We start from the raw sequence: 25,291 nt of genomic DNA on the forward strand, positions 1-25,291 counted from the left end.
GCACCGTGACTGGCTCGTCTCCTCCCCGAGACCCCTCTGCAAGGGCATCTCCAGTGGGTTCCAACTCATTCGGCTCCACTTCTGAAACCTCCTCTTTCTTGCCTTTTGCTCCACATCCAGCACTCCCAGCCTCATTTGGATCCACCTTTCTACCCAGGTTTCAATGCAATCCACCTCATTGTAGAGGCTCCCACCCAAAATGAGAGCTGAGTTTCACCAGTGGCAGTAAGTGAAAACCTTGGCAAAATGAGAGCCTCTGGAGTTCATTCACCAAATTTTCTGAGCCGGTGGCTCTCCTTGCTCCCCTCACTTGGCTTGGTCCCCTTAATTTTGTACCTTTCAGGAACTCTGTGCCCTCATTTTGTTGTTTGTTTTTCTGATGCTCCCTGGATTCCTCCTTGGAAGTTCACCATGCTCCAAAATGATCTCACAGATTTCTACTTCATCTTCTTATCCTTTTCCCCCAAATCAGCATTCCCCCTCCCATATGCCCTTTCTGTGGATTAATCAGATTGTTTTCCTAATGCGGAGACTTCTAGGGTGAGCCCCTCTCCCCTATTCTTTCTAGGACCACGTTTGCTTTTTTAACTCAAATGAATCCCTAATTCATAGATTTCTGATAGTATTACTGAGATCTTTTTGCTGAGGAATTACCTTTCATTAAGTCATTCCACTTAGACAATTTTAACTATAGATCTGATCCTGACAGATGGGAAGAAGAAATGGTTTTATAACCTGGTTAATTGAGTTCTTTGTCCCCAAGACTGGAAAGACAAACTGGCAAGAGCAAGAACTATTGGAGAGTTTTGAATCTGTAATTTTCCCCTCCTCCTGCAAGAGGAGTCACATAGCTCAGATGTGCCAGACATCAATAGAGGAAACCTATTTTGTTATCTAGGCTTCTGGTGCAGCAAACGGACATTGTGCACAGTGGTCTCCCTTCAGCTGACTCTGCCTTTTGAAGGTATGAATACATTGGCAGCAGACTGACAGCAGAAAGACTAGGTGTTCCAACAGAGAGGCTAACAAAGAATGATACAGAAAAGGGAATGTTAAGGAGAGGTTTTGGGTTCCTAACGTTGAGAATAGAGATACATCACTTGTATCCCCTTGGATGTAGATATCAAATACCTTCAAAAGAGTCTCAGGGAAAGTTTCACTTCCTCTTCCTTGCCATTTATAAGAAACCACAATTTATAGATTCTGAAATATGTGTGAGATACATATTTAGAAACTATATTACTAACTGAAGTGTGAGGCCATTGCTCAGGTAACACGGTGTTCTACTTCAAATTTGAAAAACAAAACTCACAAAGAATATTAGAAGCAATATTGTCCAATTTGTCTATTATTTGGTGCCTCCTGCCCCAATTTATATACTAGAGTCATTGAGATCTCTAGCACTTTTAATAATTCCTTTTCAATTATAAAATCATCTGGAATCTTTTTTATCTAGGATTAAAAAAAATACTTTTACTGGGGGCTCTTACATCTCTTATCACGATCCATACATTCCTCCAATGTATCAAGCACATTTGCACATATGCCACCATCATCATTTCCAAAGCGTTCTCTTCCCACCTGAGCCCCTGATATCAGCTCCCCATTTCTTCCCCCTCCCTCCCTAGCCTGTCTTCCCTCACAAACCCTTGATAAGTTATAAATTATTTTTTCCATTTCTTTTATTGTCCTCTGTCACCCCTCTCCCACTTTTCCATTATTCGTCCCCCTGGGAAGGGGTTCTAGTTTGATCATTGTGATTGATTCCCCTTTTCTCTCCCCACGCTCCTCGAGTCCTCCTGGTATCTCTACTCTCATTGTTGGCCCTGAGGGGTTTATCTATCCTGGATTCTGTTGCAGGCTCTTATCTCTAGCAGTGTGCATGCTCTGGTCTAATCCGATTTGTAAGGTAGAGTTGAGGTAATGAAAGAGGGGTGAAGGAAGCCCCAAAGCCCCAAAGAACTAGTTGTGTGTTTCATCGGTGCTATACTGAACCCTGACTGGCTCATCTCTTCCCTGTGACCCCTCTGTGAGGGGATGTCCAATTGTCTACAGATGGGCATTGGGTCTCTACTCCATGCCCCCACCCCATCCCATTCACCTTGGATATGGTTTTATTAGATACCTGATACACGATCCCATCGACACCTCATGATCACACAGGCTGGAGTGCTTCTTTATCTAGGATTTAAGGCCTTTCAAACTGCCTTTAGTAATTTTTTTCCCAAACAACTTTTTCCACTTTTCTTCTGAACCCCATATGCTAATTGATCTGAAATATTTCTGTTCCAAACTCAATGTCTAATTCTTCCTACCCCTATTTTCAAGACCTCACTCAGATGTCATCTCTTTCATAGAACCTTCCCTGATCACCACTCTGTCTACAGTGAATCATACTGACTATTACAGGTTTTTCCAGCCCACAACAGGTATCTTTTTAAAAATTGTGTGCCTTTCCTTCAAATCATACTTGAGGATCAGCTATGGGCAAAACACAAAGCTAGTTACTAGGAATAAGATATGAAATTAAAAAAGTTAGTAGTGTTCTATGTAGATAAGACAGCTATATAAATATGCAATGTTTCTACACTGATTGCCACATAATAGTTCTCAAATATTTGTCAAATTAAGAAAAATAATTTGTTTAATGAGTCAGATTCAAGTACTCGGGGGAATTTCTATATACCCAGAGTGATAAAATGTCATTTGAACTGGGCCTTAAAAAAATGAGATTGTCCAATCAGAGGAGTAGAGATTGAAGAATAGAAATTGCTGAGAGAAATGAGAAATTGTGTGATATGAATGGAGAGCATTTAGGTTGGTTAGATGGAACATATGTGTATGAAGGGAGCTATAGGAAAATTGGGTAAAATAGTATAGACTAAGAAATAAGGTATGTTGATGACTGATTTGATTGACTTGAAATTGTAGTATATTTACTATGTTATTCTCCACCCACTACCCTAAAAGACATTAACTATAGTTCTGTCTTGGACTAGTCAAATCTGGTTATGTGTGCCAAATTTAGTTCGTGGCTAAATAACATCATCATCTGTGTCATATCCCACTTTGAAAATCCTTAACAATGATCATGTTGATTTATTTGTTCCTTGAACCTTGTTTGAATTCAACAATTAATTCAAAATTAATTGTTTGAACATCTTCTAACATAAGAATTTCTCCAAAAAAGGAATTACTCCCCTAAAAGGGAGAAGTACCTCATATTTACAATATAGTTTTTTCCTCTAAGTCTGTGAATTTGCAAATAGATTACACTTTTGTAGTGCTTGAGTCTTGGGAAGCTGGCATTTCTTTTTCAGGGAGGCTTATAAGGGGTATGTTTGAATTATTTAACTAGTAGCCAATACTGTCTTGTAAGGGGCCATATTTAGTGTTATCCAAAATGTGTTCAGAAGAATATTTGTCTTATCAAATACTAGTCTGTTGAGAGGATCACTAAGAAAAGGTTGCGTATATAAATAATTTATCATTTAATGAGCATTTACTTTTTACACTTTATATCACTTTTCCCTTTAATTAAAGGTTCTGTAGCCAAGAACACTTGGGAAACATTGATATATGAAGATTCTGAGAAGTTTTACAGTAAATCGATTTCTGTAGTATTGTTTAATCCAGAATTTTCTAGACCTGTTTTGGGGGTAATGTTTGTGAAGGTTTCTGTGTGCTTTTTTCTCGAGTGAGCATCCTTTTCCTAGTTCCATGGAGCTGAAAGTTTATGTGGCTAATGGATAAAACTGTCTTGACTGTGATGCATTGCCCGAGGCTATGCATCTGCAAGTTAAAATAGCTGACTGTAATGCGAGTTAAGAAAATGGTCTTAAACTTTTCTGTTAGTTTTGTTAGTAGTTCCAAGGCGAGTCTATGGAGTGGTCAGAATGGAGAGAAGAGTGCTTAACCATTCACTAGCAGGAATGCAATTTGACATGTCCAGATTCAATGAGTCAGATTCAAGTATTCGGGGGAATTTCTATATACCCAGAGTGATAAAATGTCATTTGAACTGGGCCTTAAAAAATGAGATAGTCCAATCAGAGGAGTAGAGATTGAAGAATAGAAATTGCTGAGAGAAATGAGAAATTGTGTGATATGAATGGAGAGCATTTAGGTTGGTTAGATGGAACGTATGTGTATGAAGGGAGGAAACTGTCCAGAAGCCATGACTGGTGACCAGTTTTTTAGTGTCTGGTTTTCATGGAGTTTTAACAGTCATATGTAAGAAATGCCTAGCACACTGGTGCAGTAATGCTGACGTCTCCTTTCTTATACTTTGGAAGTAATGTGGAGTCTCAGCAGTGATGATGAGCCTTAGGTAATTCTGGTCACTGAGTTGATCAGGTGGCATCAGCTATTGAGCTGATTAAGCTCACCAATTGGGGATCACACCCATTCTATTCGCATCCCTCTGGAAGGTGGCTCTCGGAGTGATAGAAGGCAGCTGTGGACATTTTGTGACACTACTCTGTTCCTTTGGAAAGTCTTTGCTCATTCACAGAGTACTCACTAAGGCAGGGGTCCTCAAACTTTTTAAACGGGGCCAGGTCACTGTCCCTCAGACCCGTTGGAGGGCCAGACTATAGTTTTTAAAAAACCATGAACAAATTCCTATGCCCACTGCACATATCTTATTTTGAAGTAAAAACACAAAATGGGGCAAAAACACCCAGCAGGGAGGATAAATGTCCTCGGTGGGCCGCATGTGGACCACGGGCCATAGTTTGAGGACGCCTGCACTGAGGGGTAGGCATTGCACAGGGCCATTGAGACCCACCCCTATAAGGCAGCTTCAATGAAGTTCACAGCAAAACCACGTTGTCTTTCAATAGCATTTCCCCACAGATATTTTGAGCCCCCCCCCCCAGATATGTTTTCAATTATTGAGGAACCTAGCGTCAATGGAGAAAAAAAGACACATGAATAGTAAGTGAAGTAAGGAGTCACAGGTGCTGTGATTGAAATATTCCAGGGAGTCCTTGGGTGGAGGACTAAAAGGACAGGATGTTCCTGAGGGAGTCAGGAAAGCCTTTAGTTATAAGTGTAAGAGTTAGTCAGCATTTAATTGATAATGATTTTATTAAGTCATAGTGCATGGTGATTCTGAGACATTTTTTTCTGGTGCAGCTTATACATACTCTGTTCCTGAACTGGGTGACCCTATGAAACTGAATACAGAATGGTATGTTTGAATGATTCATCAGACACTGAAGGCCTAAAGGGGACTCTAATCTTGTGGTTTCTTGCATCAGGCAGGCTATGCAGCCTGGTTCAGAGGCAGGGATTTTCTTTGTGTTCCTGATCTGCTTCCTGAATCTGATGGTGTACTTGGAGCATCGTGAAAGAATTTCCCAGCATTGCTTTTGGCTCCCAATCTAGGAAGAATCTTGAGAACTTTGACAATGCTCTCTGAGGTCGGTGTACCTAAGGATTGGGAGGCATAGTTTGAGTGTGAGAGTTGCACCTTTTTGCCTTGAAGGAACCAATAAAGTTCTGACTAGAAGCCTCAGAGCTGCTAAGGGTACAGATGTCCTATCAAGGCCAAAGACTTATCAGCTATCAGGTTTCTTTCCACTGCCCACAGAAGACACAAGGAGGGCATCTCCTCCTCCTCCTCTCCAGGGGGCGAGAGCCCCAAACCAGTCGCCCCGGAGTCAACTCCAACCCCTGGCCACCCTGTGTGTATCCAACTGCAACTGTACCTTTAGGGATTTCAAAGGCTTGCTTTCCAAGCCTTTTTCCAAGGTGCCTCTGGTTGGACTTCAGCCTCTATCCTTAGGGTTAGCAGCTGAGTGCATTTGTACTGCCAGGGCCCGCTGGTCCAGAGTCACAGTGGAGAATAAGAGGTAGTGGCTAAACTCCTAGAAGTTGGCTGATCTGTTTGTTAGGGAATTCTGTGGTAAAAATTAGGTTGAAATGAGATGCCAAATTATGAATGTGCTTTGAAGAATCCAAACCACAATTACTACTGTTGTGGCTGTTAGTTTTATGGGTTTAAAATAATAAGACAACCCCCTTATACCATGAAAGAGAGAGAGAGAGAGATGCTTCACAAACCACAAACTAGTGTATTTCTGATAGTGCTGGGGCACCGTTAGTCACTCTGTGAGTCTGTGATGCTTAAAATAGGAATTGCTGACAGCTGGGGTGGGTCTGAGTCCATTACCACTACAGCTGAGCTGTTGCAGCTGCATGTCAGCGGACCTAGACTGAGCTGACTCATCCTGACGGCCAGAAGGGCCGAGATGCTGCTGCTTGCTGGGAAGAGCAACCCTGATGGTTCTGCAAGATTGTTGTTCCGGTTCATGTAAACTGGAAGGGCTGGAGGACTGGGGAGAGAAAAATAAGAGACTTTCTCTTGACTAGCTTGTATAAGAGCTTAACCATTTAAAACTTTAAGGGTATTGAAAAAAGGGGGCAATATGTGGGTGTGTGTCAAAGAGAAAGGTAATAATGGGTCACTATGTGTGATGGGTGTTTAAGAACTTACAGAGGTGAATTGGAGAAGGATGAATTATAGGATACAGTCTTCAAAATCATTTCACGACAACAATATTTATAGCTAGATGGATATCTAAACAGTGTATTGTCATCTAAACTGAGAGATTCCAGAGCTGTAGGGAGGCTTGTTCACCTTAGGAAAGTCAATGCCATTGGGTTTGGGTTAAAAACTGTTCTTAAACTGTGTTTTCTTTTATCCTGTTATCAAGCATATAATTGTTAATGTATTTTATATTTAATTTTAGCATAACATCTTTTGAACTCTCAATGAAATGTTCTTTTTAGGAAAGGATGTTATCTTACAGCCTTTGGCCTATTTTGGATATATAGATATATAGATAGCTATCAAGTGGACTCATGGCAACTTTATGTGCAAAAAAAAACAAAAAACTGCTGCTCAGTCTGATGCCACCCTCAAGATTACAAACACGTTTTGAGTTCATCCTTGCAGCTGTGTGCCAATCCCTCCATCTCATCAATGTTTCCTTCACCCTCACTGGCCTCATCCTCACCAAACAGGATGTACTCCTCCAACAGTCTTTCCCAATGACTCCAGACAATGTTCTCGTGATCCTTGAGGTTTTCATTCACTGATTTTTGGACCTTAGATAGGCAGCCTTTCTTCCTAGTTTATCTTTGTCAGAAAGTTCTGTTGAAACCTGTCCATCAGGGATGACCCTGCTCCTGCTGGTATTGGAAACACTGGTGGCATAGCTTCCAGATCACTGAAACACGTAAGCTACTACTACAATACAACAAACTGGCAGTATCCCTTTGCATAACTTTTTCCCCCCTATTACTTTGCTTGATCTTATATCTATTAATGACTTTTAGTTTTAACTAGAATCAAAGTTCATTTTTAGAACAACTATAATCAGATATTTTATTTCTTTTAATTCATAGCAAAATAGATTTGTCAAATTGACAGGGTTTATGCAGGCTAGTCAGGAAAACTTCCCATTTTATTTAAAAACTATCTTGTGGGGAAGGGGGTAGGAGTCCTGGTTTTTGTCTGTTCGTTTCTCCTTAGCTGAAGAACTTGATAGTTTCAGTTTTGGGAGAACTAAAAGATCAATAAACCAGGGTTTTTTTGTTGTTGAAAAATAAACTAATTAATTAAAACTATCTTGAATTTGAATTTTTGCTTAACCATTTAAAACTAATTTCCATGAAGGTAACCCTTTTCGGTCACTTAGCAGAAGGTAAGTGGAAAAACAGCAAGGTTGGAGTGAAGCTGCTGCAATAGTTTGTTCAATTAATCATTAATTTATTATATCTGATTTTGATACATCTTAAGAGTAAGATATGATAGGAAAATATTATCCAAAGTATGCATATGAATAGATATTATACAATAAAAAGGTTTCAGGGAAGTGATTTTGAAAGTTCTTAGTTAAGTAATATTGGACAGTATTCTTTCCTGTAGAACTTTAAAAAAATTTTTTTTTATTGTAAATTAGGTGAAGAATGCAGAACTTAGAATGCTGTGAATCTGCAAGAAAGGAATTATAGTCTATAATTTTCCCCAAACTGCAAAACTTACCAACCAATCCTAGGGCCCTGGAAGCCTTGAAAAGTAAAACTAGTACTTTCAGAATTAACTGTTGATGTTATTATTGTTATATTCTTAGCTTTCTTGAAAGCTGGTGTTAAAGATACTCTGCTATAAATTTAGTGTTTATACTATCAAACTTTGTACTTGGTTTTTTCCTTTATCCTTAATAAAGTTTAATCTTGAAGATGAGCAATTATACAAAATAGATCGGTGATTTAAAAGATTCGCAGTCATAAAACAAGTGATTCGGCTGAAAGTAGGCTTCATGATCCTTGTGAAAGTTTCCATAGGAATTCATGAGTTTAAAAAAACAAAAATTCTAAAGAGAAACCCCTTTCATATTTTTCTTTAAGCTTATGGAACACAGCGTCATATTACGTGCAGTGTAGCAAACTAAACTCTTCAAGAAGAGATCACAGATTGGAATCCATAAGATAGACCTGGCCAACAGATCTAGTTTTGTTTAGCCTCGACAGTAATTTAAAGTATTTAAATCAGTCCCCAATCTTTTTTTGCATAAAAATTGGAATTAGTAGACACTTAAAAAAAACCAGAAAGTTCTTAACTTGCATTTCAAAATGGTTATTACTTGCCAAAACTGAAAAGTGCTTGCTTCCCTTAGTTGTGTTCTGGTAGCATCACACATTTCTGATACTAGTCTGGACCAGTTGGTCTTCGGATGTGTTGGATCTCAGCTTTAAGGATATGGCTGAAGGATTGGGGAGAGGGTGCCTCCCAAATGATACAAAAGCATCTCTTCCTAAGTCATCTATACAAGCAAATAGTGATCAGATTGCCCTGGGGAGGGACAATGCTCAAGTCACATCAGGCTCATTTAAAGACGTTTTTGCTATTTGTAGGCAACTCCCCTATACTTGTCTACAAGTATAAGTGATACACCTTTTACTACCTAGAATATAGCCTGCTTGACAATTTACTGGAAAAATGTTTTACACATGCACAGAGTTATCCTTATTTATATAAACATGTTGCTAGGGAAATTTATATTTAAGAGTCTCAGGAGGAAGCAAAGAAGAGGGCAACCCTCAACAGGTTGGACTGAGACTGGCTGCAGTAGTGGGCTCACACATAGCAACTCTTGATGCAGGACTGGCAGCGCTTCATTCTGTTGTGCACAGGGTCACCGTGAGTTGGAACCAACTCTATGGTACTTAACAACAATGGCATCAACAAGAAATTCTGGTTGTATCCATTTCAAAAATGATTTTTAATGAGGCAAAAGCAATTTCAACGCAGCTGTTTTTATTTATTTTTACTGTACCTTTTCCCATAAATATTTGAGTTCACTTATAAAGTAGAAACATAAACATGTTCAACAAAGGACTATCAACAATCCCTGGATGAACAAGAATTGATTTCAAGCTCTCCATTCTGAAAATAAAGCTAAGATGGAGATTGTGCCTTGTGTGACAGTGGGCTTACATTTAAGAGGGTAGCCAGAGTATGAATAGAAGTTCTTAGTACAAACAGTACCACTATATTAATTTTTGCTTAGCATATAGAGTATGCTGATATTGGCCTTTGTTAATGTTTCTCTAATTCTGCAGAGGGATGAGCCCTGAGCAACTGTTTTTCTGGTGGCAGCTGGGGAATGTGGGTTTTGTGAATAGGGTTAATCAGCACTCTCTCCTGAGTCTTACTTTTTGTATTTCAACCTAATCTGTAATGCCAAGAAATAGGGAAATGCAATGTATTGTATGGTATGTGATCTCTTGAGGTGAGGATAGGAGAACCATTTGGAAGAGAAGCTGTCGTGAGAGTGGGAATGTTTGAGATCTTATGCAGAGTTCTTTTGAGCGGCAACCATGAGTAGGAATTGACTCCACAACTACTACCACTATACTTTTAATTAACGAAAACCAGCCCACTGTGGGGTACTACACAGTGATCCTTTCCACTGGTCAAACAAAGTGATCCGCAGTCAGTCTCAGTGTTCACTCCCCAAACTTTTGTTAAAAAGATTATGCCTGTGATTGATGAATCTATTCAACAGCCACCACAGAAACCCCCTTAGTTTACAGGGAAGAAGAGAAAAAGGAAGGAAAGAACAGGCAAGAAACGTGCCACCACCAAGTCGGTTCAGGCTCATCTGGACCCTATAGAACAGAGTAGAGCTGTTCCTTTGGGTTCTGGAGGTTGTAAATCTTTATGGGAATAGAAAGCCTCACTTTTCTTCCAAAGAGCTGACTGGTGGAGTTACTGCTAACCTTGCCTTTAGCAGCCCAGCACATAATGTACTACACCACCAGGGCCCCAAAGAGACTAAAGGAGCCACCACTCCTTGAACAATTGGAGATCAGCAGAACTGTTAGAAGGAATACAGGCAGTAAGGCCTTCAGCTTAATGAGTCGAGCCATAGTTTCCTCGTCTCTGAGAGTCACATTTTCACCAATTTGGTTCTGGAGTATGGAGCTGCCATTAAGGGTGCCAGTGTATGGCACAGTATCCAAGCTTGGAGGGGCAGGGCTGCCATGTCCAAGTGGCAAAAGAACTGGGTCCTGTTGGGGTTATGGGAGTGGGGACATCAATCAGATAGACTAGAGAATGTAGCCAGCAAATCCAAGGGAGCAGAATTGTAATGCCAGAGAGCCTTTAAACTAAGCTAAAGCCCAGGACTTGGGAGCTTCCACCCAGAATCCAGAAATGTGACCAGCATCTAGCAGCGGTTCTTTACCTTCCTAAGGCCGCGGCACTTTAATACAGTTCCTCATGTTGTGGTGACCCCATATGTGGGCATATCTGCATGTAGGCAGACTTGCCTGGAGACGGATAAAGGATCAGTGTCTCTGTTCCTAAGACCATCGGAGATATGGGCTTAGTGACCCCTGTAAAAGGGTCGTCCCGACCCACAGGTTGAGAACCACTGATCTAGAGTCCAGAGGACAGGGACATTGCCCAGATGGTCTTAAAAAAACAGGATTATTTTTAGGCTTTGAGCGCTAATGTAGTTCATTCTGCTGAGTTTTTGACTTGCTTGGTGCCTATTATCTTCCTAATTTCTCCCACTTGTAATGGAAATGTTTACTTTATGCCTATTTTACCATTGTACTTTGTAAAAAGATCATTGATAAAATCTAGATTTCATAGATTCACAGATGTAAAGGAATGTTCCCCTAGGATGGAATATGCCTAAAGCCTCACTCATAGTTGATTTAAATGATTCAGAAAATGAAAATCTGGACTTGTAATTGAGTTAAGACTTTTAGGATGATGTGCCATAATAAGGTGAATGTGTCTTGCATGTAGTCAAGGACATGAACTTTGAGGGCCCAAAGAATAGACTGCTATGAACTGAATTGTGTCTTAAGAAAAGGTGTGTTGTAAATTCTAACCGCTAAACCTCTGGTTATAATCCCAGTTGAGAATGGATTGTCTTCACTATGTTAATGAGGCAGAATTACTGTAGATTATATTTTGAGTCAATGTCTTTTGAAATATAAAAGTGATTGAATATAAAGTAGCAAGGAGAGTTGTGAAAAGAGAGATGCCAAGCTACATGGAGATCTCTTAGGAGCAGAAACTCAGAGACAGGACTTTTCACGAGAGCTCACAGAGCACTTTCCCCTAGAACTGACACCTTGAATTTGGACTTTTAGCCTTATAAGAAAATAAAGTTCTGGTTGTTAAAGCTACCCACCGTTATAGCAGATCTAGATAATTAAGTTAGTCATCAAGGTATGTGTTTCTAATTTTTGAAAGTTTACTTTGATTTCTAGGCTTGCCTTTACTTAAACAGCTTCCTTGAAGAAAATCAGAAAAATCAAAAGTTAATGTTTGGTAATTCTGTGCTAGTTTGATGAGTGGTAATCTGTGTGAAGTCACTTTGCTGAAAGATAAGTATTTTAATTTGAGAGGTGATAAAAATAAAAAAAGCCAGGTATATAGAAAATAATTCCTAATCTCCAGGTTCCCTCCTTTTTCGTGGGCTCTTAAAAAGCTAAGTGCTGCTTTGTGACCTATTGTAAACAGCCTATTATGTGTTAAAATGAATCTGTTTTAAAATATAGGACCTATCTCTAAAGGACTGCCTTTTTAAAAACAAAACAAAACAAAAGTGGTTTCTGATGGTTTCGTGGTATATGTTTAGAGTGTTGTACCTGTATGTAGCCTCCCCATCATTCTATTGAAAGGCATTGAATGCAGATTGCAATGATTTACATGAATATTATTTGGGTGGTGCATGTTATAACATGCACAAATCAGTGGGTTTGTCTTTAGTCATCTTATTCTCATCTGGAGTTGATGGAAATGAAGTAAGGACCAAGTAAACGACTTTTTTTCAGGTGCAAATTCGACCATGGAACCTAAGTGACAGTGACTTTGTAATGGATGGTTCTCAGCCTTTGGACCCCAGAAAAACTATCTTTGTTGGGGGAGTTCCACGACCCCTTCGAGCTGGTGAGTGGAAATAGTAACACCACAACAACAAAATAACAACAAAATTCCCATTGCTTTTAGTCTTAAATATTTTTTAGATTTCTGGTCAACTACATACAACCTCCCAGAAGAAGGCTATTCATTTCAGTTTCACTGGACTGACTTTTTTGGGATTAAATGCCCCCCACGCCCCTCATGGTTTATTTTCTTATGGTACAAGAGTGAATGTCATTAAATTGTTATGTTGAAAGGATGAAGTTTATTTAGTGCTTTCCTGACTATATAACCACATATTGAGAAAAAAAAATCTGACAATATGCCTTCTTCTGCCAGTTAGTCTTGTTATACAACCAAAAAAGAAGTAACCCCATCAGAAGCTGTCTGCCTACCCAGTGGTGAGCCAAGCCACTACTGGAAATGGTGCCACGGCGAATCAAACTCCTTTGTCTTCCCAAGTGAGATGGGTTCCCATTTTTCTTATGCACTTTGAGAAAAGAATTTTATAGTTAAACATCTTTATTATGACTTTATAAAAGCCTCCTTTTAAAAAATAATTTAACTTTTTTTTTAACATTACTTTCTAATGGTGATATAATTCTGCCTGCTGAGATTGGGCAGAATCTGAATTGACTGGGAGATTGAAGTGATGTTTAAACTGAGGACTTCGATATTTATATCCCAAGACAAACCGAATACAGAGTGAGCCAGCTTCTTAATGATAATGCTGTTGTCAGTGGGATACAATAAAATTATTTCTGAGATCTAAGTTTTCTAAAGCACTTGAAATAATTGAGTTTCTTTTTTAAAGGAAGACTAAATACGGTTACTGTTGCCATTGTGGTTGGAGTATAACATTCCCTCTGTGTTTTTTATAAGGAAATAGATTACAAGTTGGCATCGACTTGATGGCAGTTGAGTTTTGAGTTAGAGATTAGTTCTACCTTAAAAATCATTAAAATCAAATTGTGTAAACAAAATTACACCTATTTAGCCTTATGAGTTTGACAGCTTCTTAATTTTGAAAGTTTCTTAACAATTCTAACTACTTATTTGAATCCCAACTCCAGACTGTACCTAAAACATACCCTTTATATACTCCTGTGTAAGCCGAGTTTTTCAGCACCTTTTTAATGCAGTTTTTGTGGTAAAATTAGGGGTCTAAGCTGATATTTGGGTCAACTTATACTCGAGTATATACGGTAACTTAAAAAAAAAAACAAAAAAAACCCCTCACTACCATGGAGTCAGTGCTAACTCATAGCGACTCTGTAGAAAACTGTAGAACTGTCGCTGTGACTTTCTGAGACTGAACTCTTTATGGGAGTAGAGAGACCCATTTTTATCAGAGTAGCTGTGATTTCGAACTACTAACCATGGTTAGCAGCCCAGTATGTAACCATTATGCCACCCGATCTCCCCACAACATAGTTTAAAGGCTTACAAATACATTCATAAAAAATTTTTTTAAATACATTCATAATTGCATTTGTAAGGACTTCAAATATTGTAATTATAGCTGTTGAGTTAGTAACTTTACAGTATCATAGAAAGTAAAAAGAGTGGAACAAGCAACCAAAGCAGTGGAGGTGCTTGCCCTTTTATCTGCTATTGGAGAAAAAGGGATAGAAAGGTCTTAAGCAAACTTTTAGCAGCAAAACAAGGTGAGGGCAGATGCAACACTGGCACTGAACTACTTGTGCTTTTAAGCATTTTTTTGGTGAGGGTGTTGTGGAATATTCCTGACTTTTTTTTTTTTAGTTTTAGTTTTTTTGGTTTTAGGAGTCCCTTTGATATTGTTTTAAACTTCAGATACCTTCTACAAATATCCTCTGCTAGCCTTCAAGAGAACATGCATTTTGTGCAACATCTTTTCCTTGTTTCTGTTTCATAAACTTCCTGTTTCAACATGGGTGTGGATGTAGACAGGCGTGTTCCTGTGATTTTAAAGAATGCTTTTAAAGGGAAACAGAAATCTGCTGGCCCTAGAGGCCATGGCCCATAAGAAATTATGATGTCCTCCCCCCCCAACTATCTACAAATATAAGTTTATTTTAATATAAGAGCCCTTCTCTTTTTTCCTAGATAGTAATCTGGGAAAACATTACAAAAGAGAAAGTCCCACAATTATTCTAACAATTCTTAATAGAACTGGCTTTTAACCTTTTATGTCAATTTTTAAGTTACAGAGAAAACAGTTTATAAACTAAATTCTCTTTTGCACTATTCACCTTTTTTCTTCCTGCTTTACTGTGTTAGAAATATAGGTAAAGACCTTTGTATCATTTTTCTTCTGTAAGCTCTATAGAGACTCATTTTTCTACTGTTCTACAATCAGAATGACACTACAAGGCAGGAACCCCAAGAAGCTAAATTATATTCTTGAATGCTCTGTCTGTAAGATGCTACAATTTCTAAGACTAGAAAACAACTGTTATCTAGTAGGAATGGGATTTTTTGTTCCCTCCCTAGAAAGTATATTTTTCATGAAGTTCTCTTTAGTTAAGCTAAAAAAAAATTTTTTTGCACTTATGTGGGACATAATCTAAAATCACTTGGCCTTGTGGAAAATGGCCCTCCCATAAAGATAGTTCATTTCTAGGTGACTAAATCAATCCGTATTAGTGCCTTATTCTTTTAGTATCTATCTCAAAACTTCCAGATTGGAGCCCAGGTGATTTAGATGAAAAGAATTGGGGTTTCTTGTGTACTTACGGAGCTTTGAGGACTGGTGTATGCTTTGGGATAGAAGGCTGTTTTTAAAGGAATTTACTTAGACTAGACAACCTTAAATTGAATGCAGTACAGTTCATTTGAACAGTAATCATTTATTGAGCATACGCTATGTTATGGGCACTGAACAAGAGTCCATCCTGCCAACGTGAATGGACATCCCATTTTTTTAAACAGGCCATCACCTACAGAGAGTCAAAACTTTCAGAACAGAGGAAAACGAGAAATGCATTACTAGAATGCTAAACCAGAATTAACTGGAAGCTAAATCTTACTGTGTAACACAATGATTCTCAGGTTTGGTTGTTAAGTACTTCAGAACATTTTTATTATTATTATTTCCTAGAAGTATTGTGGTCACAGAATTCTCAAAAGTCCTGAAAATATTTCAGGCACTACGTACAGAGTGATTCTGGAGCAGATATGGGTAACCAATCCAACAGGTTAGATTTTAGATGTCCAGGTGAATTTTCACCCATCCTCAGTCAAAAATCATCCTCCACCTTGTCACAGTGACTGAAATGTTAACGTTCAAGAGTTATTCCTTTGCAGTTTGTAAGCTTTTTATTTGTTTTGTTTCTTTTCATCTTTGATATTTCTTCATTGTAATACAGGGGCCATTATCAGTTACAAATTATTCTAACTTCAGTCCTTATCTAGCCTAAAGAACTGTACAAGCACAGCTGAACTTAAGGTGCTCCTTCTGGTCCTTTGGCAAACCTGCTTGTTTTAAAACTCTTGTTGGAAAAAAAATCACAGATCTACAAAAAAATTAACCTAAAAATGGGAAAATATCTGTGAAAACAAGATGCATTTACTCAAAGTTAGATCACTTGATTGTGAGTTTCTCTAGGTCAAATAATACATATTCCTATTGTTTCTTGTCCTTCCCTCCCAAGACTCCCATTCGTGACAAGTTAAAAACCGTTTGTCTGAAATCTCTGGGTGTTTTTCAGGTCTTGTTTCTCTCCATTTGCCACACCCTTGCACCCCTCTCAGGCCTGGAAAAGCTGTAGGCAGACTCACCATGCCACCATGTGGCTCAATTTTTGTATTCCTCAGAGATTCAGTGTGGGGAAATGAGCAAGTCTGCCCTGGTTGGTTCAACTACTAGTACCTCTTAAGTACTACCGTATGTTGCCAAGTACTGTAAGCAACACATCTTCCTGAATAGAAAATACAAACATAGCCCTGTTGTGTATGGAACACCTCTCTAGAATGCACATATCTTCACACTGAGAGGAAATAAATGCCAGGCATGAGAGTCATGAACAGAATACCAGGAACCATTTGGTGAGTGGAGCATCTGATCTCCACGTTCTCCTCTGGTTTGTTGTTAGATACCACTGAGTCGGTTCCAAATCAGTGAGCCTATGCACAAAAAAATGAAACACTGCACGGTCCTGCACCATCCTTATCATTGTTCCTCTACCTGAGCCCATTGCTCCAGCCACTGGGCCAGTCCATCTCATTGAGCGCTTTCCTCTGTTTCACTGCCCCTGCACTTTAGAAAGCATGGTGTCCTTCCCCAGGGACCAGTCTCTCTTGACAATATGTCCAAAGTTTGTAAGACGAAATCTTGCCATCCTTCCTTCTAAGGAGCACTCTGGCCGTACTTATAAGACAGATGTGTTTGTCATTCTAGCAGCCCATGGTACTTTCCGTATTCTTCTCCAGCACACACTTCACATGCATCCATTCTTGTTCATTCTTTTTATTCAGTGTCCAGCTTTCACATGCATATGAGGCAATGGAAAATATCTTGGTTTAGTAGTTTTGATCCCAACTTGTCTCAGACATCTGATTTAAGAACTGCCTCAGTGACCAAGCTCTGAGACTCGTCAATGCCCAACTTTGATCAGGCTTGGAAAACCTTCATTGCTCTCTCTGATTATAAGTATATGAACTGTCCTTCTATTTCACCACTTCCTTCCAACAGTTTGTCAGACGAGGCCCAGCAAAACAGGTTTGCCTTCAGTAATTGCTCATCTGAGTTCCTAGAGCCTACCATTCGCTTGCTAAACTGTGGGTCTCCATCTTTCCTAACTACTGCTCTGATCATTTCCCCTTTCTTTTTCTCCTTTACTAATATGGAGGGCTTCTGAATATAAGGCTTATTTCCAGAGAATATACATCCTGAATACTTCTAAGTTCATTTGTTTTAAAATCTTCTGTCCTTTCTTTCCTGGTAGTTCATGTGTGTTAAGAATGATCTCCTGACTTGTGACATAGGAAATAGAAGCATTGTAACAATATCCATTTTTTGTTCTGTGAAGCAATAGCAGGTAGGAATCATTGTATATCAAATTTCTCAACAGCAGAAACTTTTTTTAACCAAGACCAAAATTCATTGCAAGGATTGTCCCCAGTAAACTCAAGAGCTGTCATAGTGACTTAACTGTGTTGCTCCTGGGGGCTTTTCTGATGTTGGAGATTTTCTGAGGTCAGTATATGTTTGTGTTCTCCTTTTCCCCTAAAACAAAACCAAAACAAAATTCTCTAGTCCACAGCTGACGGCCAACTGCTATAACTGAGCAGACAGGGTAAAATTAGCATAAAGCCAAGTTAGGACTGAAATGAATTGGTGCTTGTGGAGCAGAAACCAGGCCAACCTAATGTTAAAAAGATTACTCAGCAACATGATAGCAACCCCTGAGCAGAACTAAACATTTGGGCCTCACCCTGCGCTCAACACTCTCATGCGTGTTTAGTCCTCACAGTAACCTTGTGAGGTTGTAAATAGTGAACTTTTTACTGTAGAGATGAGTTTAGAGACTGCAATAAGTGAAAAAACGAAGATTCAAGCACACATCTCTAGAACTTCAACTGCAGTGTCTTGTTAACAACCTGGTACCAATCTGATTTCATTAAGTGAAGCAACCTCTCAGATTGGGTTGTTCATCTCATTTATTTGAAAATATTAAATTCTCAGTATTACAGAGTGGAAGCATGGAAGCATGTTTCCTCTACTTCAGGTGTGTGAACCACCATCCGTGAGCCAACTCAGCAACCATGGTAGACCTAGGAAGTCCACCCTTCCTCCTGAAATCCAAACTTTGTTGTCCTTCTTAGGAGTCCTACACCCTTTCCTATCGGCTTTGTTATCATTTTAACTTATCTCCACGTAAAGGAAATGTGCCTGCTAATTCACAATTCAAAATTTGGAAAGATGAATATGTTGATCTTTTCCTCTGAAATGTTCATCTCTTCTCTCCCCAATTTGACTCTTGTAGTATCTCTCACTCAGATATTGATTTAGGCTGTCTTCAGATCTAATTAAACGATAGCAACAGGGACCTTAAGGTAGGCAACAGTGGGGGAGCCATTATAATTTCGTCTTTGGTAGAAGGCAGACCCTTTCAAGTCTGGGTAAGTAACTAGGAGCAAATCCAAGGAACCATAATGGGTTTTCATATTCAGCATCAGAAGCATAGTTATCACAACCAAAAAGAATTCATAGTGTTGCTATATGCTACACACAACTGCAATGATCTTGTCTTTCTGCTCAGTTTGTGCAACAGCGAAATTTATAGCAAAAGCCAACCTGTAGGTTAGGCATCTGGATGGGCTAGTCATACTGCTCTTTTCATGTCCTAGGAACACAGAAAGACTTACTGCATTTGGCATAGCTACTACTAGACGTGCTAATTTCTCACCCATTTGGTGACCAGCAAGGAGTCTGGTGGTACTGGTAGGCGTTGGCCTTCACTGCAAGGCTGGTGGTTCCCCAAGGGTTTCCCTCCTTGGGAAAAAGCAGGTTACCTGCTCCTGTGAAGATTGCAGCCTCAGAAACCCTGTGTCTGGTTGCTATGAATTAGAATCAACTCAGTGGCCATGGATTTTTTATTTTGTGATGACCAACAGATACCGTGAGCATTGTTTAAGTAGAAAAGAAAAAAATATGTGGTTTAAAGACTCCTAATTTCTTTGTGGACCCTGTGTAGGCCTGCTCTTTCCTCCACCTGTCTGAAATCCAGTATGCACCTGTGAGCATTGCCCAGATGGTCTCATCTTCCTTAAGTTAAATGGTCAAAACATGCTTCTGGACGCTTTTCTGTCTTGCGCTTTTCCAAAGGATGGTTTAGAATGAAGATTCGTGGTCATAGACTGGTTGTGGTGGTTGTTGCTTGTTGTTGTCAAGTCAGTTCCCACTCATAGCAACTATGTACAGCAGAATAAAACATTACCTGGTCCTGTGCCATCCTCAAAATTATTGTTATGTTTGATCTGCTTATTGAAGCCATTATGTAGTCCATCTCATTGAGAGTCTTCCTTTTTTTTCACTGTCCTTCTACTTTACCAAGCTTGCTGTCCTTTTCCAGGGACTGGTGTCTTCTCATAACACATCCAAAGTACACGAGGTGTCCTCGCATCTAAGAAACATTCTGGCTATACTTCTTCCAAGAAAAATTTGTTTGGTCTTTTGAAAGTCCATGCTACTTTTTAAATACTCTTCACCAGCACCATAATTCAACGATATCAATTCTTCGGTCTTCCTTAAAACATACTAAATCTAAGTCTATGACTTAGTAGGTGGTTTTAGTACATTTTCCAGATAAGACAGGGAATTGATCCAGGACTCAGATTTTGTGAGCTTGGTTGCGATCACAATGCTTAGGCAAATCATGACATTTTTAGTTGGCTCCTGCCAGATCCGTGTTGCCAGATCTTCTCTTATTTTCTCCTCACCCTCGAATGGTTAGACTAGTAGCCTCTTTCTTTGTTCTCCTCTCCTCTCATCAGGCTCTCATGTGAGACTGTCCTCTATTAACTCATGAAGCTCATGCAGAGAGTCCTTTAAGAGGTCTCAAAGAGTAACTGAGAGGATCTCTGGTTGCCATAGTGGGTTGCATAGTTAACTGCTAACCACAAGGTCAGCAATTCAAATCCACCAGCCACTCCATGGAGAAAGATAAGACTTTCTATTCCCATAAAGAAACCCATAGGGACAGGGCTATGCTGCCCTATAGATTCATTAGGAGTCAGAATTGACAGCAGTGAGTTTGGTCATTTTCGGAAGAATGAGTATACATTCTGGTATCTAGAGGTGGTTTTATATCTTCATTGGGAATAAAAAAAAGTCTCACACTGGAAATGTGTAGGACTTGAGGGAGACTTGCTCTGTTTTTATTAGTTACCTATGCCATAGAACATGAACTAAATTAGTGTCATTTTAATGTTTTGATTTGTTTTTCTAGTACGTGGCTACTTTTCTCAGTAATTAGAAACTCTGATATTTAATAGACATTCTTCTGGTGTTCCATCTTAACGTGGATTTAGTATGCAGAAATGGGTGTTAGTAAGCACTTAGTTGAGTAAAGGGCCAAATACAAACAGCAACTATGTGACCACTATTCACTTTTCTTCAAAGTTGATCTTAAAATCCAGTTTTTTATAGCTTAAATACATATTGATAGAGAAGTATCTATGGGAATCATTTTCTTTGGACAAAACTCTTTCCTTGGTCATCTTAATTTCTTCTAGCTTCTGAACACTTTGCCTTTCACTTCAGTGAGGCTTCATTGACTAATTTCTGAACTTTTTATGGCCAGTAAAATGACTGTATATAAAGGCATAGTGGAAATGATGGATAACTTAGTTTTCATAAAAGCCTAAGTGGATGAGGGTTTCTTCTTGCTACCCAAAGTACTACTAACTGCCAACATCAGTCATGATCTAATCTTTCACACCTGATGATAATTTCCCAGCAGCTAGATCCACAAAATAATGGAATGTGTGTACTTGTGGAGGTGCCTTCTCCATCTTTGTAGCTTTTCCGAGATTCCTTCGGAGACCATTGGTATAAAAGAACCCGTGGTTTCAGTAACTCTTCAGGAGCCTAGCTCATAACTGGAATGCCCTCTTTCTAAGTGAGCCACTTTCTGTCGTCTTTTCTAGGGTGGACGACTAGTGCTAGTTCAGTCCATTGCCAGCATTCTTTCCTTGGCCACTCACCAGACTCAGGGACCCCTGCCCTCTTATTCTGTTTCAAAGGAAGACCTTCAGTAGATACGTATCTACTGTCCAGGGCCCTGAGGTTATTTTTTGTTCTAAAGTCCATTCACCCAATAAGAGTCAGTTGTTAATGACTGCAAGGAACTATTTCAGTTCCGTTTCTTGGTCCCTGTTATTGATCACTGCCCACGTGAGGAGATCCTCGGGCCTCCTGAGGTTTGTTGGGGTGACGTGTAAGGAACCACTGAACTCTGCTATTTAGGGTCTGTGCATGATTCTTGTCACATTACTTGGATGACTGTTATTTGTGGATCCTGGCCTAAGTCACTGTGAGGTTCTCCTTGTGCTCTAATTGGCAATGTTCTCTTGGCTTATATGACTCAGTCCTTCTGGCCATAATGGGATGATAATTGGGTTGACTTTCTGCTTCTCTGTTTTTAATACCACTTATTCCTGGGCTCTGGTTTTGCTAACTTATTTTCTCATCTTCTGAAAATTAACTATTGGTTGAGGGTCAGCCTTCCTATTACATGCAAGCACTTATAAAATAATCAGCAATTGTTTGGGCAGTCTGGTATGGAAGGCAGCCTTTCTGTCAGAGCGAGTCAGCATTTCTTACTTAGCTGCAGCATAGTGCGGAAACCAGTATAATGTTCGGCTTTTCTTCTGTTCTTCTGTGGAGCTCTATGTGCAGCAATTTTTTTTGGACTTTGACTGTTGCCCGGCCCATCATTCATCTTCCCTGTCTTCTCCTTGCTAAGTACCATATGTATTGTTTGAGGGAAGTGGCTTCTTGGGGTAGGCACCTCAGGGGTAGCAGTAGAGTAAGGGTAGGCATAAGTCTTTGGAAATCATCTTATGTGAGTGGCTTGAAAAGAATGGTCATACCTGGAGAAGAAACTCCCCAGTATCGAGTAAACAATTACCTTCAGGCACTTTGGGACACAGGTAAGTAAATGCTACGTGCCTCTCATGGTACGTTTATGCTGTGGACAATTTTAAATGCCTGACCTTTTGAATGGTTCACTTTCTAAATGCCTTCTGTACAGGTGCTTTGTAAATACCGTATATACTCGTGTATAAGCCAAGTTTTTCAGCACATTTTTAATGAAATTTTGTGGTAAAATTAGGTGCCTCGGCTGATATTTGGATCGGCTTATACTCGAGTATATACGGTATATCAATTGATGGGAAAATTTAGAAGAAATGTGCCCAAGCGTGCAGGCCAGACCTCAGGATTTATAGCAAGATGCAGGATGAATATGTCTTCACTGCCTGTGTAGCAGTCTGGTGCTTCCTGGCACGTTGTAAGCACTCAATAAATGTTCATTGCTATTAGTATTATTACAAATATTATTATTATTTAGAGTTGAATGTGAGACATTAGTGTGAAAATTTCTCAGTTGCAATAGACTATTCTCTTTTAAAATCTTAATATTTTCACATCCCAGAGATTTACTTTATGACTGGGAACATATTGTCTCTAGGTAAAACAAGGAATTAATTCTTTGTGTAGCTTAGTGCTAATATAGCAGTTTGACTCTAATAATTGCTTTCAGTCATAGAGTAAGTAAGTAGGACTGTTTCTTATTAACTTGTTGAGGCATCATGAAATGTTTTTCCAACCCAAGACCCCATCCAGAGACCAAACAGAAATTTGAACAGGAAGAAAAATAATAGATCATTCTTTTTATACTTTTGCATAAATTCTAATTCTATAAATTTGTGTGTGTGTGTGTGTGTATGTGTGTAGCAATTCTTAATGTTTCATTTAGTTTTATTTTTAAATATCCCTTAAGGAGCCTCCCCCACTTGAGTTATAAGACTGGTGTGGACACGCTTAATGACATTTGGCCTGAGATATCCTTTTATTAATTACCCTGCATGATCCTTAATCATTATTCTTCTCCTGGGCAAGAGTACCTTCTAAACATTTACACATAGCTGTGTTTTTTCTCTTGCAGTTGAACTGGCAATGATCATGGACCGTTTGTATGGTGGAGTCTGCTACGCTGGGATCGACACAGACCCAGAGCTGAAGTACCCCAAAGGTGCTGGCCGGGTGGCGTTCTCCAATCAGCAGAGCTACATTGCAGCTATCAGTGCTCGCTTTGTGCAGCTCCAACACAATGACATTGACAAACGGGTAAGCCCCTGCCTGCTCAGTGGATTTGCTCTGGGAAAGAAATGCGCTTTGTTTCTTGGGCCCCTGGGGAGAACAGTACCTTCTGATCACATGATAGCAGCTCTACCGTACTCGACATCTGTGAGTCCATCTAGGATGGCTGAAAAAGAGAGTACCAGGGGTATTTAAGGTGTAAATAGCTGTCTGCCTGACTCATCCCAAGGGTGACGTTATACTTAGGAAGATAACTCTGCAGAATTTAGCTTGCCAACCAGTGATATTCTAAAGATGATGCCAACCTTTCAGCAAAGGTTGAAAGCTGGTGACCTGTTTGACCCATGAAATATTCTAAAAACAAACACAAACTGGGACTAACATTTCAATGTTCAGGAGAATGCATAAAAATGTGAATTTCTAGTTTCTCTTAAAATTGCAAGATCACTGAAGTCAAATAGTACCCTCTCCAAATCCCATCACTAAGTTACACACCATCTATGTGTATGCATTACCTATCGCTTTAAATATTGCTGGTACCTTTCTGGTCTCAGGAGGCTTTGGAGCACATTACCCTCATCTAAAAGATGGAGTAAGAGATACAATTGATAGGTAGTTGGTGTGTTGAGCTGGTGTGCTGGGTAAATAGACTTGGGTTTTAAATCCTTTAAATCCTGGTTCGGCCACAATTTGGGGCTTCAGGGAGTGGAAGGAGGTAAGAGCTGTAATCTGGGACCTATATTAATAGGTAAAGGACAAGTGGGAGAATAACATCAAACTTTGAGTACTTTCCTTTGCAATAGTACAGTGACGATTAATGCTTGTTGCAAACGGTGTTTTTGGAACATACACTTGGCTAGAATAAAGTAAGTACAGGGTGTCCACCTCAGGAACCTCCAGTTTGCTTTAATGTTATGTAAATGTGCCCTTACTCTAAGCTGATGGAAAGAACCCCTGTTATCAACAAATTCTTCATCACCACAGCTTCACGTGCTGCAGCCCAGCTTCCAAATCACGGAAGAGGCTTGAATCCTTTTCATCTTCTAAAGTAAGGTTAAGTAAGAACTCTCTGTACTTGTTCCAACTCACTACCAGTTCCACATGAAGAGTTAAGGACCTAGGAACTGATCTCCTTAGTAACCTGGGCCTGCTTGAAGTCAATAGACCCTATTCAGAAGTTTCCCCTGTACTCTGTGGTTGAATTGAACAAATTTTGTGTAGAAGGCTTACATTGCTTAGAAGGTGAAAGTTTCAATTGGCAATGTATTTTTCACATTCAGAAAGATTGTGTTCTCAGTAATGTATATTGTTAAATTATAAAAGCTTAGAATAAACACTATTTGCTACATTATTTGGCTTTCACATAAAATTAAGTGCTGATTGTTGCTTTGATTGTTAATGAAAATGAATAAAGTAAAATTTCCTCAGAATCTTGAAACACCCTTTTAATTAATGGAGATGTGGAGGGTTGACAAGAGTCATCTCCTTCTTAGTTTTCAAGCACTCATACCATTCCGAACCCATTGCGGTGGAGTTCATTTTGACCCCTGCTGATCCTGTAAAACTAGCACAGAGTAAAACTGTCCCTTTTGTGTTTCCATGGCTGTAATCTTTACAGAAGCAAGACTGCCACATCTCTCTCTCAGAGAAGCTGGTGGGTTTGAACTGCTAACCTTTCAGTGAGCAGTGAGTGCTTAACCACTATACTACCAGGGCTCCTTCTACCATCCTATGTAGCCCCTCTTATATCGGCCTTCCAGCCTTCCAGTGTGTACACTCTATGAAGACAGTCATGGTGCCTTCCTCATTCTCTGCTTGAAAACCAGTACTTACCCACTGCTTGATAGAGATAGATACAGTAGTAGATGTTTTTTTGTTTTTTGTTTTGCCATTCTTACTTTTTTTTTTTTAAACATTTTATTAGGGGCTCATACAACTGTTATCGCAATCCATACACATATCAATTGTGTAAAGTGCATTTGTACATCGTTCTCAAAACATTTTCTCTCCACTTAAACCCC

General features: G+C 39.4%; 1 protein-coding gene across 6 annotated transcripts in view; it reads left to right on the top strand.

Annotated features, from left to right (window-relative positions):
- Window positions 1-25,291, top strand: part of CPEB3 (cytoplasmic polyadenylation element binding protein 3) — a 228,921-nt gene that overhangs the window by 165,193 nt on the left and 38,437 nt on the right. For all 6 annotated transcript variants that reach the window (XM_045291574.1, XM_004701075.2, XM_030885933.2 and 3 more), the window contains 2 exons: window positions 12,373-12,487; window positions 23,116-23,297. In XM_045291574.1, the coding sequence (XP_045147509.1) occupies window positions 12,373-12,487; window positions 23,116-23,297 (297 nt within the window). The remainder of the gene's footprint in view (window positions 1-12,372; window positions 12,488-23,115; window positions 23,298-25,291) is intronic.

The sequence above is a fragment of the Echinops telfairi genome, unplaced genomic scaffold, assembly GCF_000313985.2.
Source record: "Echinops telfairi isolate 266 unplaced genomic scaffold, ASM31398v2 ScPeMD7_70;HRSCAF=299, whole genome shotgun sequence".
Classification (NCBI taxonomy): domain Eukaryota; kingdom Metazoa; phylum Chordata; class Mammalia; order Afrosoricida; family Tenrecidae; genus Echinops; species Echinops telfairi.